We start from the raw sequence: 15434 nt of genomic DNA on the forward strand, positions 1-15434 counted from the left end.
CTGCTAGAGTTAAGTGTCTGATGAGTTTCAGTGTTAATATGCTTGTTTCATTTTCACTTTTCACATCAGAAAAATGATAAAGTATTGCTCAGTTTTTGATCATTTAACACTTTGTATAACTAGAGTGATAACCTGTCATTCATCACCCAAATGAAAACACGGTTGAGAGTAGTAGGGGGTGCTGCTAATGATTATACCAGGACAACCATGGAAACTGAGACTATTTTGGGAAAACCAAAACATGTGGATTATACAGTTACATAGAATTACTTGCAGTGTTATATCACTTTAAATATATATAACTTTGGATAATTCAAAAAATTAATATATTATATAGGGTGCTTTTTTTAGCCATGTAGTTGATACTTAGATAAGACCAAAGGTAACTTTAGATATGGCATTTCTGAAAAGTTAGGTTTTTAAATAGTTATGAGCAAAATGTTATTAGAATTTACCCTGGTCAAAACAATATGAGAAAATACTGAAGTATATAACTGAAGGAAAGTTGCATGCCATCTACTTTCTGCCACAAGACTGTCTACTTCATCATCCTTTCGTGTCCCACAGGAATGCCTCCCAAGCAAAGTACTCACATGTACATAGGCTGTAGTTGTAAATGAGATGTCTTCTGAGGCCCTTGATAGCCATAAGAATCAAAGCCACCTATGAAATCAACTGAAAGGGGACAATTGACTTCATTAATTCACTTTTCAGAAGAGATAGATGATGATAGAGATTCATGATGAAGGTCTCACACGGATTCGTCATCTAAACCTTTTAATAATATAGTAAACCAAAAGTGACTAATTGTAGAGGAAAAAATAGTTCCCTCGAGGTAGTGATTTCTTCACCCCCTCAGCTGTGAGATTCAATTATTGCTTTGCAAGAATCTATTCACTTGGAAGAAGAACTCAAGTTCTCCTCTCAAGCTTGCAAGACCTAACTGTTGTAACCAACTTCACTTGCATATTAAAGATGCTACATGTCTTTTTGGTTAGTGCAGATATCTTCTGCAACACATTGCACATGTAAAAGTAATGATGGCTCAGGTGCACACACCTATCAGCAATTGCAGCACTAGGGATATTACTAGTGATTGCTAAGTACAAGGGCACTATGCCATAGCTCATAAAAATGAACCTAACATGGCTGTCCCTTCCTTCATGTGGTTTATAATCTGAAATAGACAATCACAAATAAAGATGTGGAGCAGTGTCCAACAACCAAACATTCAAATGCAATAGATAGCTAGATATTTATGAGACAATAAAATATAACAAGAGTGACTGTGGCATATTTTCCAAAATGCAAAAAACAATATCTCCTGTTCCATGTGTGTTTAAGATGTAATCCGACACACCTACCACCCAGTGGTTTGGGTCTATGTTCCTTCCTCTTGAACCTGGATAGACCTCTGTGGCCTCTTTGAACAACAGAGTATACTATGAGTGACACTATGTGAGTTCCAAGGTTAGATCATGAAAATGTCACATTTGCTCCTCTTGTTCTTTTGGGTTGCCCTCTTTTGGAACACAGTTACCAGGCCCAGACTAGTCCACGTGGAGAGACCAGTGGAGAACCCGTGGATACGTGTATCAGCTGGTAGGCTGGCTGAGGTCCCAGCTGATAGCCAGCGTCACCATGCAGACTTGTAAGGAAAAATGCCTCCAAATGACTCTAGCCCCAGCGGCTGAGTCAGCCCAGTCTTGAAGTCTTGCCAGTTGAGGCCCCTTACATGACAAATTGGAGACCAGCCGTCCTCAGTGTGCCTCACCAGAATTTTTAACCCTCGGAATACATTTGCATAATAATGGTTGTTTTATACACTATGCTTTACAGCAATAGTAACTGGAACAGTAAATACTAAGAGTCCTGTGAAAAAGTTTTGTTTTCGTTTTCTTTTTTTCATTCCTGGATATAGAAGTTGTGTGGTAAAAATAAAAGGAAAACAACAGAGAGGATGACAAAATTGGTGACAAGAAGGAGAAAGAAAGGGATATACAGCCTGAATTAGGATGCCCGAGGGTACCTTTACTTTTTCTAGTATTTTGGTTTGAACTAATTTTGGTTCTCTTTCCACTATCTTAAGTATTACAGGTAGAGGTTGGACCAAAGTGTGATGTAACAAAGTCTATGATGTCTATTTCTCTGTTTACTGGGGAAACCTATTTTTTTAAATGCATTTTATTTTTTAGATCAGTTTTACAGCAAAGTTTGCAGCAAAGTTGAGCAGAAAGCACAGAGTTCTGGTACTACCAACGTCCCCACCAGGGAGGTACCTGTGGTACAACTGACCCGCCATTTTCACCCGGAGTCTAGAGTTCACATCAGGGTTCACTTTTGGAGTTTTATATTCTATGGGTTTTCACAAATGCATAATGATACACACCACACAGAATGGTTTCACTGCCCTAAAAACTCTCTGTGCTCTGCCTTTTCCCTGGTCTCTAGCAACCGCTGATCTTTACCTGTCTCCATAGTTTGGGCTTCCGTAGAATGCCACCTAGTTGGACAGTACAGCGTGGACTCTTACCTGATTGACTTCTTCACTTAGAAATATACATTTAAAGTGACTTCATGTCTTTTCCTGGTTTAATATCTCATTTCTTTATACAGTGAAAACTCTTTTTGCTGAGGTGGAATTTCCTTTTCATCAAATCAAAATAGTATAATGAAAAAAGAGGCCTGATGTTAGAAGAACCAGGGTTCAAATACTGCTTTGACCACTTGCCAGCTGTGTGGTCAAATCTCCTAATAGCTCTTAACTCAGGAATTAGAATTCTTATTTCATACAATTAGCATGAGGATGAAATAAGATAAGGAATGTAAAGCCTTGGGTGATACATACAGTGTAGAAAAAGAAAATTACCCTCCAATCCTGAAAAAAATTAGGACTCATTCTAAGCCTATGCAGTGCAGGAGAAAGAAAGACAGAAAATGTTTAATTTGGGACAACCAAGGAATTATACCAAGTATTTTATAGAAGATAAATTAAAAGAAAACGAACCTCATTTGTTTTCTGAATTGCCCACATTTGTACATTAGCTAATATAAGCAGTACCAGAAAAGCTGAATAATAATTGAATGGCACCTGCATTTAAAGTTTATACTTTGAGAAACTATTGTCCGTAACTGGGGATTTGATGCAAATAGCATCTAAATTCTTTTGTTTGGGTTTACCTTGTGAACACTGAGGCTTACCTGAGGAATAGTTTGCTGAGACGTTTTCACAGGGTTAAAGTTTCCCTCTGAGGGTGCCTTTCAGTAGGATGCCCCCACCAACCCCTTGCCCTTGTGCTGGACAATAGAGTGGACTAGAGTAGCTCAAGGTCAGGGCAGGTGTAAACAGTAAGGTCTCCTCCACTGATATTGAGATCCAAGTTAAACTCAGGTGGATGAGTTGTTATTGTTAATTTTCTTTCTCTTTTAAATATTCCCACAGGTTCCCCCCCCCAGGAATTTCAAATGAACGGCAGAAAAAAAGCAGATGGTATTAATAAGCCAAAGATCATGGAGTGAACCAAGGGCTAACCTGAAGAAACCAAGGTGAATCTTCAAGTCCAATGGATAGAATCAGAACCAAAAATGAGAAACAAAGCTTGAGCCTGGAGCAATGTACCTTCCCAAGACATCAGCAAAGGCCGGAAGGGACATGAAGTATGTCTTCAGCATGTCTTGCAAATGGCACTTGAACTGCCTGGGTCTTTCTCCTATTAGCCGTGAGCTGTCTGGTGTGTGGGTGGTCGAGCTGGCTTACACTACCCAGCTGGGGAGAACAGCACTAAAGCTCTGATGCAAAGGCTGCGAATGTTCTGATCGTTCAGATGAGCCAGGGCCATGGAAGAGGTTCTAGTAGAGGGTGATTCAGAACCAAGAAGAGAAAAGAAGAGGATCTGAATGTAACCAGGGTGGACTTTTACCATTTCACTCATGGCTGATGCGGGGTCAAATTTAAACCAGATGTAGGGATGTCAAATTTAAACCAGAATTAACGGGTATATTTTCTGTACTTTATGTACGTGCCTGTGTTCACAGCCAGTGAGATGACGTGAGGTCATTTTCCACATGCCTTCATTCTGAGTAATTGTTTGGCTGTCTTCCTAAGTGTCTGAGGGAGACAAATAGGAATAAATGGGCCCAGCTCACCACTGCAGTTAGTATTATGGTGGTCAGTGTAGTGGACTCAGCCCCTGGCACCTTTTAGAGAATGATGCTTCAGTGTCTGGAGCACTGGCGTGTGGATGGCAGAGAACAGAGGTAGAAGAAAGGGGTAGAAGAAGAGGTATTTTTTCTCAAAATACTCAATTATTGGGGCTAGACTACCATTTTTAGACTACTATTAATACCGCTTTGGTCTGCTTTCAGTTTCTTTAATATAATCACACTTGTTCAGGCTCTAAAGTGGCTACTGGAAACTGTACACCTTTGCTGAGCAATAGAAGTCATAAGTCATCTGACAGGGTCTTTCCCCAAGTAACAGTGATGGCATCTAGATGTTTGTCTTATAGCACAACTCTGCATTGTTTAGGAGAAAAGTACCTTTTGTTAATGAGGAATCTCTTTAATTCCTAAAAATAAAAACAAAGTAAACTTCGGACAACTGCAAAATACTTAATTTCTAAAGCCACTTCAGGTGATATCATTTATATTTACAATAGCACTGTGAAATGGGTATGAACAATTACTTTTATTTTATAGGTAAATACAGATTATTTGACTGCTTGGGGCCACACACGAGCTGAAAATGGGCCTGGAAGCCAGGGGCTCACTTCTCTTACTAAGTATACTGGAAAATGATTTCTGTTTTTTTACTCATGCCACTCCAGAAAATTCCTAGAAGGTTATCAAAGGTTTTGCATCACCTTTTGGGTTAAATCTAAAATCTTTAAGGCTTTTCTTTTTCTACTCACTTAACAAAAGTTTTAGAGTTCTTCTTTTGAGTCTTCTGTGGTTGTAGATTCCTCCTTTTGTTATTTATTCTCCCGCATCTTTTCTCTGTTCTTTCTAGAAAATTTATTCCTTCATCTTGTCCCCAACTATAATATTCTCGGATTATTCTGATGTGAACAATAATCAAAGCAAAAAAGACTGTGCTACATTTGCCAATGAGAGTTAGAAATGTGTTTTGACTTTCTGTAATGTATCTTTAAGAAGAGACATAGAAAATATCTTTCAAGGTTTAGTGCATTTCCTTTGTCTGATAACTTGAGCAGACATCATATAAATATTTAAGCAGTCCTTCCTTCCAGAAATTATCTATATTCTTAGCCCCATCTTGTGTTACTCTGATCACAATGACATTATTCAAAGTAAGGAGAGATGTTTTTCTTATAGCTCCTTTTACATTGTCTCTTATTTCAGTGCTTATCAGAAAATCTGGAAGACAGAAGAAGTGCTGAAGGTTTGAATTAGAATTAGGAGAATGCAAAGAAAATAGGACATTGAGTGCAAGGTAAATGGAGAAAGGGGTAGGAACCTGGGACATGCCACATTTTTTAATATGAGGGAAGGAAGGGAAAGACAAGATTCAAAACTGACTCAGAAAATAGTTGGCTAGACGAATGTTGCTGCCTTTACCAGAGCAAAAAGGATGTCAGGAATAAGTTGGTGTTCAGTTTCATTGGGGAATGTAGTATTTAACTTATAAGTGGCACATATAAGTTGCAAGGACCAGAAAACACTTGGAAAAAGGGAAGTGTAACTGTGGTGAAAGGAAAATTGGAGACTTGCTGGTATTTTTAAAAATATTTAAATTACAGTTGATATTCAATATTACATTTGTTTCAGGTGTACAGCATAGTGGTTAAACATTGATGTGAGTTATGAGGTGATCCCTACCCCCATAAGTCATGAATTTCTTTCTTTTCACTTGGCTTTATTTTGCTTCATTGCAATGTATCTTCACAGGCTATGTTGTGAATGTACTTGTTCATTTGTTGATTCATTCACTACAGTGTAACTGCATGGAACGGACAGTTTACTATTGTGGACTACAGACCCAGAATCCAGAACAAAGTCTGGCTCATGAAAGACCCTCAATGTTGTATTCACTGCATGAACTGTAAAGAAAAATGAGGCAGGCAATTGGAGTATGAGAGATGCTGACAAAATTCTAAGTGGAATTTGAGTGCTTTTACCCTTCCTTCCATAAGGCCTTGAACAATAATAAAGAGATGACCTTTTAATGAAGATCTAGAACATGAATTGTTGCAGGTCCTGTAAAATTAAATAAAGTTTTTAGATACCAACAGGGAGAAGCCACTACCGGAGTCTGTTTGGCCCACAGGCACGGAGGGGAGGAGGCAAGGAGGTCTTTAGCATCCAGACAACTAGGGCGAGGGGGTCATTCATTAATGAATGCTATCAAGTGACACAAATGTTGAACACAAGTAGAACAAACATTGTTCTATTTCTGGCCAGTTTATAGCAATCTAAACAGCGGTACGCATCTGGATAGACGATGAGAAAATAAAATGTGTACTTGTTTAACCTGCACCTCATTGGAGGAATTGGCCTTGGGTCCTAAGACAATGCAGAACTGTTACCATTTTCTTGGCAATTGCTACAGCGTTTTCTCTTTGCCTTAGTTTTTTTTCCTCTCTGAAACACGGAGGCACAAGGAAGTCCAATCATTTTATATTAGTAAAGTGCCATATCAGTCTGATAACTGTGATTTAGTAGCATTAACAAGAGTAGAATTTAAGTCACCATGTAAGGAAAACTGTTTTTGAATACATATTCTTTGCTAAAATATATTCCCTGTTGTGAACATCCTTTTTATGTAAACTTTTTAATCATAAACACTGAGCTCAGCAAACCTGAAACTGCATTTTTATTTATTTTATTTCTTTTTTTAAAGATTTTATTTATTTATCTTTAGAGGGGAAGGGAAGGAGAGAGGGAGAGAAACATCAATGTATGGTTGCCTTTCATGCGTCCCCTGCTGGGAATTGGCCTGCAGGGAACTGGCCTGCAACCCAGGCATGTGCCCTGACTGGGAATCGAACCGCGATTGCCTGGTTCGCAGGCCCGTGCTCAATCCACTGAGCTATACCAGCCAGGGCTGAAACTGCATTTTTAAATACATGTTGGCAGTGAGGTGTTGTAATAGAAAATTCTACCTTGGCTGTGGATGACAAAGTCACCAATCAACGTTCGCTCTTTTGGACATGGAGCTGGAAAAGCCCACGAAGAGAAGTTTTAACAGGCAGTTCATAGAAAGCGAACCCTTAATATTTAGAAGAACACACTGAAAGACATGAAAGAATCTGTGTGGGCCTGTGAACACAGAGTATATGTCTGTTATCTCTGCAGGTGAGAATTTCAAGGGACTTACAGAAAGAATTCAGAACATTACCAACCACAGGCGAAATTCAAAAGACCCGCCTTTCTCCCAGGCAGACTTACTCCTGGGGCGCTAATTCAGCTTACTGTGTGAGCCTGAGGTGTTCAGTCTGGACGAGCATCCCCGAGCGGAATCTGTGGAATCTGAGCTTTATTTCTGATTAGGAAAACACAACGCTTTACAGGGGTCCTTTATCCTGTTGTTGCCTGAAAGGTCATTAAAGTGTTATGCTTCTGGCAGGTGAAGCACACATTGAATGGAATGAGACTTATTAGCTACATCGGAACAGATGCTTCACTTCCTAACCCTGTTCAGAAAATATATTTTCTTAGGGTCTTAGGGTCCTGTCTTCCATGTTTCTCTCTCAGTTGTAGCAAAAGCAGATCTTCAGTGTTTTAAATGTGGTAACACACTTACATGTGCTAAAAAATGAAAGTGAAAAGCAATCACTGCAATGCAGTCACACTAAGTGAAACATTTCTTTCATTAGAAATAGTTTGAGTCATCACTTTAAGTTTTTCACTCTAAAAACTTACTACAAAATGAAATGTAAGTCCTACTTGATAAATAAACTGTTTTATCTTTTTCTCCTGCCTATTTCTGTCAGTTCTCATAGATGGTGACACCCTAGGTGAGACACAGGCTGGTTTCTGCCGAGCCCAGGATCCTGCTGTAGAATTGTCTAATAATGTAACCTCGGCTGGGTACATCACAGGTAGCCGTGAAGTAGCATGAAGACCGAGGGCTTCAGAGTCAGAAGACCTGGGCTTGGCTGGTGCCTTCGCTCCTCACCAGCATCTCACCCAGGAGCAGGTCACACTGCTCTGCGCCTCACTCTCTTCTCCTGCAGGGTGAGGGTGATGAAACAATTCCAACTCCAGAGGGTTATGGAGAGAATCATGTGCATGTCATAGTTACAGGCATCATATTACAGATATATTATGGATAGATTTAGGATCTCATCTCTTTTGATAAGAGATTTATACAAAGAAGAGGAGTACTCTGTATTAGAATTTACCAGAGTTTTGCATGGAATGGCATAAATAGAGAAGTCATCAGCAGAAGGTAAGGGAAGCTGATGTTGGTCTACAGAAATCCTTTAAAAGCTCAATTGGTTAACTGTGGTCTGACGAGCAATAGGTGTAGCCTTTGTGACATGATGAAGAAAATGGGGATATATTTTATATCGAAAGAACAACATATATCTAAGTTTCCATATGCTGAATATGTTTGAAAATCACCTTGTATGTTATTTTAAAGGACACAGAGTGGCTTGGACCAGCCTGGTTCTTGGTCTGTGAAGCTCAGGCAGGTGTGTAGGGAAAGAACTGTCCAATGGAATGAACATGAATGAAGATGCTGAGAGCTCAATCTTCTGGATTATGGTGAGGAGATGATGTCAATCCTTGGAAGATTTACTTTGGAGGGAAAAAACTGAACTGTTCCTCTTGGATTTGGGAAGGGCTACAAGAAGACAAAAGGATCATTGCTGATATAGAGTGTGATTGAGTTTCGGTGGGGGGAGTGAGTATTTTATGTGTTGTAGCACTGATATTCTCAGGTTTGAGTCCTAGGCCTGAGAGGCTTGGAAAGGTTTGGAACACCCTGTGGCACGTCAATGGGAGGGAACAAGGCACTGGCAGCAGCAGAGGAGTGAAACAATGAGCAGCAACCCAGCATTAGAAGTGGAGAAACTGCATCTGAGCCTCACCAGGCACTGATGTTGGAAGGAAGGAAACCAAGGGTGCTACCGAGAGCATCACTGTCATTATTAATCCTGGAGCTAGATGATGATGACAAGAAAGATCCAAAGTATGAGAAAAACAAAGATCCCAGTGGAAATATTCAAATAAGGAATCTTCCAAATAAAGATTCTCTAGTCGGGAAGCAGGAGGACAAGGTAGGAGAAAATATAGGCAGAAAATTTGCAAATTGGTCATTTGGAAGAATCCTTCATTCTCTTTAATGAAGGTGATGCAGCCCTGGCTGGTGTGGCTCAATGGATTGAGTGCTAGCCTGTGAACCAAAGGTTTGCTGGTTCAATTCCTGGTCAGAGCACATGCCTGGGTTGTGTGCCTGGTCCCTGGGCAAGGGCGTGTGAGAGGCACCCACACATTGATGTTTCTCTCCTCTTTCTTTTTCCCTTCCCCTCTCTCTAAAAAGAAAGAAAAGAGTGGACTCAAATTAGTGTCCCTGACGAAGGACATCAAGGAAGTAGATGAAATAAGTGAGGATGAGGGCGATAAGAGGTGAGAAGGTCAAAAATATTTGTAAAGCTGGAGTCGGGTATCTTTAGTACTTTTGATACAAGTAGAGAAGTGTGCAGAATACTATGAAATAACTAAGCATCTCCAAGGTCCTTGGGCTGGCCTCGTGCCACGTAGTTGGGGTGGATTAGACTCGCCAGTGTTTTGTTCTTGCCTGTTCAAATTGCTCTCGATTGCATATGACACGCCTTTCAGCTGAAATTGAGAGCAGCTATCACAAGCTATAGGTGAGCTAGTTAGACATGATTGGGTATGTCTTCTCAGCTGACATTCAGAATGTATTTAGAATGCACAGCCCATGTACATGCAGTGATTTTAATCAGGTGTGGGCACAGTAATGTATGTGTATTGGGGAAATAAAAAATAAAGGATGCATGCTATAATAATCCAATAGAGAAATACTTCTTGCCTTGAATTTTTTTGCTAATATAATTTCTGCATCCTTCTGCAGCCTCCAGAAAAGAATATCACAAAACTCCTGAGCCTAAATTAACCATATTTTTAGAACAACAGTTGCAGTTTCAGGAAAGAATGTCCAGCAGTTGCTCACGCTGACATTTTTATTGATATTTGGGAAAGCTGAAACTAGAATTGTGATTTCAAGCTCATTAAAAACATTTGGGATTACTTCTGTGTGAACTTTTTGTTGTACATTTGGTCAATATAAATTAAAAACATAGTATTTTTTAAAAAGGCACTTCTATTTTTGCTGAATTCTGCACAGTCCTCTGACTTATCTTTCAGGTTTCAGTTGACATGTTACTTCCTCAGGGAAGGATCTCTCATCTTCCTAACTGGACCAGGCGCCCCTGGGGTGCACTCCCACCACACTGCCCGCTCTCCTGGTCCAATCTCTCATTATGTTCCAGTGTAATTCCTCCTGGGAACTCACTCTGTGCCAGACTGTAAGCACCGTGAAGGCAAAGACAGTGTCTGTTTGGTTTCCTGCCTCACCCCTGGCGACTAACCTACAGTCTACCAGAGGGCAGTTCTCAAGGACTAAGTGTTGAAGAATCTATTTTGAGTACCACATGGAACTAATGTGGAAAATAAATATACTTAGAATCAAGAAACTTAAATTCTGTTCCCAGTTCTGCCTCCAAATGACTGTTTGATGTGGAACAAGTCAATGTGAGGATTCTGTTCCTCAATAGTAAAAATTAGGGGATCAAAGTTAGGTGACCCCTACTGTCCACCGCTCTGGGGTTCCGCACAATTCCATATTGCTGGGACTGGTTTACATACCAATAGTGTCGACAAAATATTTAAAAAGGGCAAATCAGTAAAAGGCCTAGTGCATGTGGAAATTAGTTCAGAAGAATTAACTCCCTCTGGCCATTACTACTATTATTCATTGATTTTTCTAGTCAAGTTTCCAAGGAGATAGCCTGCCGAATAGGGTATATACACGTATGCATGGCCTTTGAACCTGAGACGTGACAATTCCCATTTGGGAAACAGAGCGAAGGCAAAGGTGGGGCCTGGGAGAGGAGAAGAGGATGGACAGGTTTGGAACCAGCAGAAACACTGCCGTCCCAGTCAATTTATTTCAGGGACGTGGGTGTGTGGATGTGTGACCAGGAGTTTCCTTTAGCTGTTCTGCTCTTGGGAATTCCTGTAACATCAACTTCATTAGTTACAAAGGCGGCAATCCATATCCAATTTTCTTTTTGTGTCAGGGTTGTTCATGTATAAACCAGCCTCCTTTGTTGGAAACGCTTGCAATTAATCCTATAAACCAACAGACCAAAAATGCAAATTTTGCACTGCTGGCCCAGCCAACCCTGCTGACTCTGAGCCCTGGCCACCATCTATTATTACAGAGAAATGAATTGAAATTCCCACTTTGGGCCTAACCTAATTTCAAGTGATAATAGGCATGGGTTCCCAGAAGCACACGATGCCTCCTGATAGTAACATCCTAATTTCCTTTCCTGGTAAATGTTTTAAATAAGATTTTAGCACCAAAGGAAATTAACCTTTAAATTAATTGTAATTATAAAATGCCATCGCTGATTTTTGTCTTCAGCCTAATTACTTTCTATTATTTAAACAAACCTCACCTCCTGTGAGCTTCGTTTGTTTCTCCTTCACTCCTCGCCATGCGGTGCCAACCATTCCTAGCCGAGGCCTCCCCAAGTCTCCGCTGCTAGAACGGCCTCATTTAAATGTCACCCGGAGTTGAGAGTTTGCCCTACGCTGGCTGACTTACAAGGCGCTCTTTCAGCGCTGCGTGTCAGGCTGCTGCTGCGCTCCCGTCTCCGTTCCGCATACCTGCTGGCCATCCTTAGAGATGCAGTGTTTTTCAGTCCTCCCGCTGTTAGAAAGGAAATAGCTAAGCCCAGCCTTCTGTTTTCATTAGCTGCCACTTCCCAAACGAAAGCATAACTGAGCCTAATGAAGTGGGCACCCCCGCCAGCATCATTTATCACAAGACGAACTTGGAAAGTGCGGTCTCTTTCTCATCACGTCTCAGCTTCGGGGTGGGGGGCGGGGGCTCCAGACTTCAGTTTCCTGCGCCAGCACTTTGTCTTGCTTTCATTTGTTCTTTGAGAAGGGACTAAGGGACACAGCGACTTTATTTTGTGAGCACGTATATCCACGTCTGGTGCTGAAAGCATCCCTTTTTTTCCCCTGCCACTCAGCTGCTTTCTTTCTCAGGCCATTATCAAGGCACATTTAGAGAGATGGTGTGAAAACAAGTACAGAGCCCTCTTACAGGAGGGCTGGGTATCGCGAAACTGGAAGCGCAGCAGAATCATTAGACTTTGGAAGACTTTTCTTGTGATCATTTCTGTAAACGTCACCACTTCTTCCATTCACATGCTCTGGCTCTCTTTTCCATTGAGGCTGATTGAAAAAAACTTGAGTATTACTCATTTACTGATAACTTTAGTGTTCTGAATAAAATACTTCATTACACCCCAGTTAAAGGCCCTCCTTTACTAGTCTGAATATTGTCACCTCCACATTGATTCTTTAGAAACAAGGGCATTGTGCTGGCTTCCGAAGCACATGTACTAAAGTTAGAAACACGGTCTTGATTGTTTTGACACAACAAAAGATAGAGAATTAATTCATCTATTTCCCTCATAGTCTTGAATCGGGAAGGTAAGATTTATTTAAAGATGATCATAGTGCAAACGTAAGTGTCAGAATGTGTGCATATAAAAGCAGTATAGTATAATGGAGGATACATTATAAGAAAGGAGAGAAAGTTAGAAGAAATTGCTGAAGAATTAGACTCAACTTTGACCTGAATATCCGAACTGAAAGCTCATATATTTTTTTCTTCAATGACCACAAGGGGGTGCAATTTAACAGCAGGCTGAAAAAGAGACCAGTACCAGAGACACTGTAAATATCCTTGTGTCTTGCTGTGAGGGTGTGCTGCTGTCACGGACAGAAACTTGCATGGGATTGACAGGAGGCATATGTATATGTAGGCATTTGTTTCTGCTGGTGATCATTTATTTAGTCTTTTACCTATGACAGCATGTTTTTGTGTTTCCTTTTATTTGTTTAGAAAATGACTACAGGTACTTTATTATAATTTGTTATTCATTTAACTACAATAAAGTGAGGTCTAAGGAAATGCCACATTTCCTTAGCAGTCTTCGTGTATTCCAGGAAATGTTTGTGGGGAGCTGAATGACTCATTCATTTATTACCCAGATACTCATCGAGTCCTGCTCTAGGTTGGGGAAGTGTTAGATGCCGAGGATACAGTGGTGGTTGAGCCAGGTGTGGTCCCCAGTGGCCTCCTCGAACACTCTCTTATCCCATAGGAGTCACTGTGTGCTGTACTGGTGTCGAAAGTTCACAAATATGCTCAGCGACCTTGGGCACATCATTTAATTTTAATGGGTTTATAAAATTAAGGTGTCAACACAGAGCCATAGGCAATAGCTTGCCATCATTTGAAACCCTGCAGTATTCGTAGTCCAAAAGAAATCTTATACAACAAAAAGATCTAAAATGAAATGAACACAGAGCTTTGTGGAGCTGGAGGAGCAAGGTGACGGTTCTACCTTGTCTTACTACTGCCATTCTGAAGAGTACGGCTAGAGATTACTAGCGTTCGGAGTTTGAGGTCCTGGACTCCGATGATACGTGATTCTGTTCAGAGTTGGGAAAATAGTGGCAAGTTTTGCTTTGGGAGGGAGGCTGGCAGGTAAGGCCAATATCATTTCACTTAGTCACCTTTAGAATTACGAAACACATGCTATAAACAGATGATAAAACAATAATGTATTATTCTTTCATTTAGTTACTTGAGTACAATACTTGAAAAGTAAAATAGATCATAATTTTCACAACTCTATCTGCCAACCTGACACCCAAGAAGTCTGCACCATTTTAAAACTGCTAATTGCCGGTCCCTTAGGTTATGTTTGTAGAGTGATTCATAAATAACAAGAAAGCAAGCTCAGGTTACCAAACGGAGGTACAGCAGGGCCCTAACAACCAGGTAGATAGATAGGCAGATGATAAATAGGTGGATGGATAGATAGGTCGATAGATAGAAGGCAGGAGAGAAGGAAGATCCGGGGACATACAATATGCTAAAATGTTAACTGAGAGCCAGAATTCAGAATTGTAGGGTTATTCTATTTTTTACAACTGTGTTTTCTATATATTCTTCAGTCAACATACATTCCTTTATAAACAGGAAGAAGCAAATACTTTTCATGGGGAAGCACTCTTCCCTGCTTCCTCCTTTCGACTTCCCCACGGGTGGGGGGGAGAGTGTATGACTGTGCTCAGAGAATGGCACCCAAATTCAGTGATCTTGACAAATGGGCAAAATGATCAAAACATACAGAATGGAGTTCAATACACACACACATGCAGGCCAGCAGGCTTTAGAGGAAAAATCAAACAAAAATAACAGAAAATTATTAGCCTCAGAGAAGTGAATAATTTCCTGTGGTTTGCTTTTCCAATGAAAGATTCTCTGTATCGATCGTACCTTTTATCCCAAGGCCAGTTGAGTCTGAAGAACTCAGAACAGACTTTTACGAACTTGTGTTTGGTTGGTGGGTTCCTGCACATGTGCAGCTACGTGTCTAAACATCTAGAATCCAATCTGCAACATGTTCCCCCAAATAGATCCCCTAAAATGTGTCTTTAAATGACATTTATGACTTTGTACAGACTATTTGAATATTTGATAATACTTGCAAATACATCAAATCTCTTGTAGAGATGATACTCTCTACTTAGAAAAATGGACCCCCTTTTCTTTTTAGAGGACTGATGTTTAGTTTTAGATGAACTATTAAGCCAAAGGTTTGTAAGGAAAGATAATAAAAATTGAGAAATCAAATGATTTTTATACGGATTAGTGATGTTTTTCATCTAACAAGGCTAATGAGGCAGAGACATAATTAGTTCTCTCACCGCAAGCGAACACCTGACCGTGGAGCCGAGGAAGAAGAGTGAGGAGGGCTGCAGACCGAGGGCAAACGCAGGTTTACAGCTGTGAGTGTGTGGAACACGGAGTTCATTCTTGTGTTATTATTTATAAATCATTGTATTATTTGCCACAGAAATAACTGCAAACTTCCTTTTTCCCCTCTCCTGGATATCATCAAAAGCACATCAGACCAGGAATCTCAGAACGTTTTATTTCTTTCACACACTATTGCAACAGAGAACAAGTAGAGGGAAGAGAAAAGGCTGGAGGTCATAAGGAAAACTCAGCATGGCTGGCAACAGATGGTATTGTACAGTGAAGAGCCAGCCACAAAGACAGCTCAGCAAGGGATGTCTGCTCTCCTGGAGAAAGCTTTTTCTCCGAAGACACGTTGCTGCCTTTT

At 40.4% G+C, this 15434-nt stretch overlaps 1 protein-coding gene across 1 annotated transcript in view; it reads right to left on the reverse strand.

Moving 5' to 3' along the window:
* Positions 1 to 589: 589 nt before the first annotated feature.
* NKAIN2 (sodium/potassium transporting ATPase interacting 2) overlaps positions 590 to 15434 on the reverse strand; it is an 887037-nt gene continuing 872192 nt past the window's right edge. The window contains exon 6 of the mRNA XM_053664749.1: positions 590 to 675. Within this exon, the coding sequence (XP_053520724.1) occupies positions 590 to 675 (86 nt within the window). The remainder of the gene's footprint in view (positions 676 to 15434) is intronic.

Source organism: Artibeus jamaicensis, unplaced genomic scaffold (genome assembly GCF_021234435.1).
Source record: "Artibeus jamaicensis isolate MK-2021 breed Jamaican fruit bat unplaced genomic scaffold, CSHL_Jam_final contig_387, whole genome shotgun sequence".
Classification (NCBI taxonomy): Eukaryota; Metazoa; Chordata; class Mammalia; order Chiroptera; family Phyllostomidae; genus Artibeus; species Artibeus jamaicensis.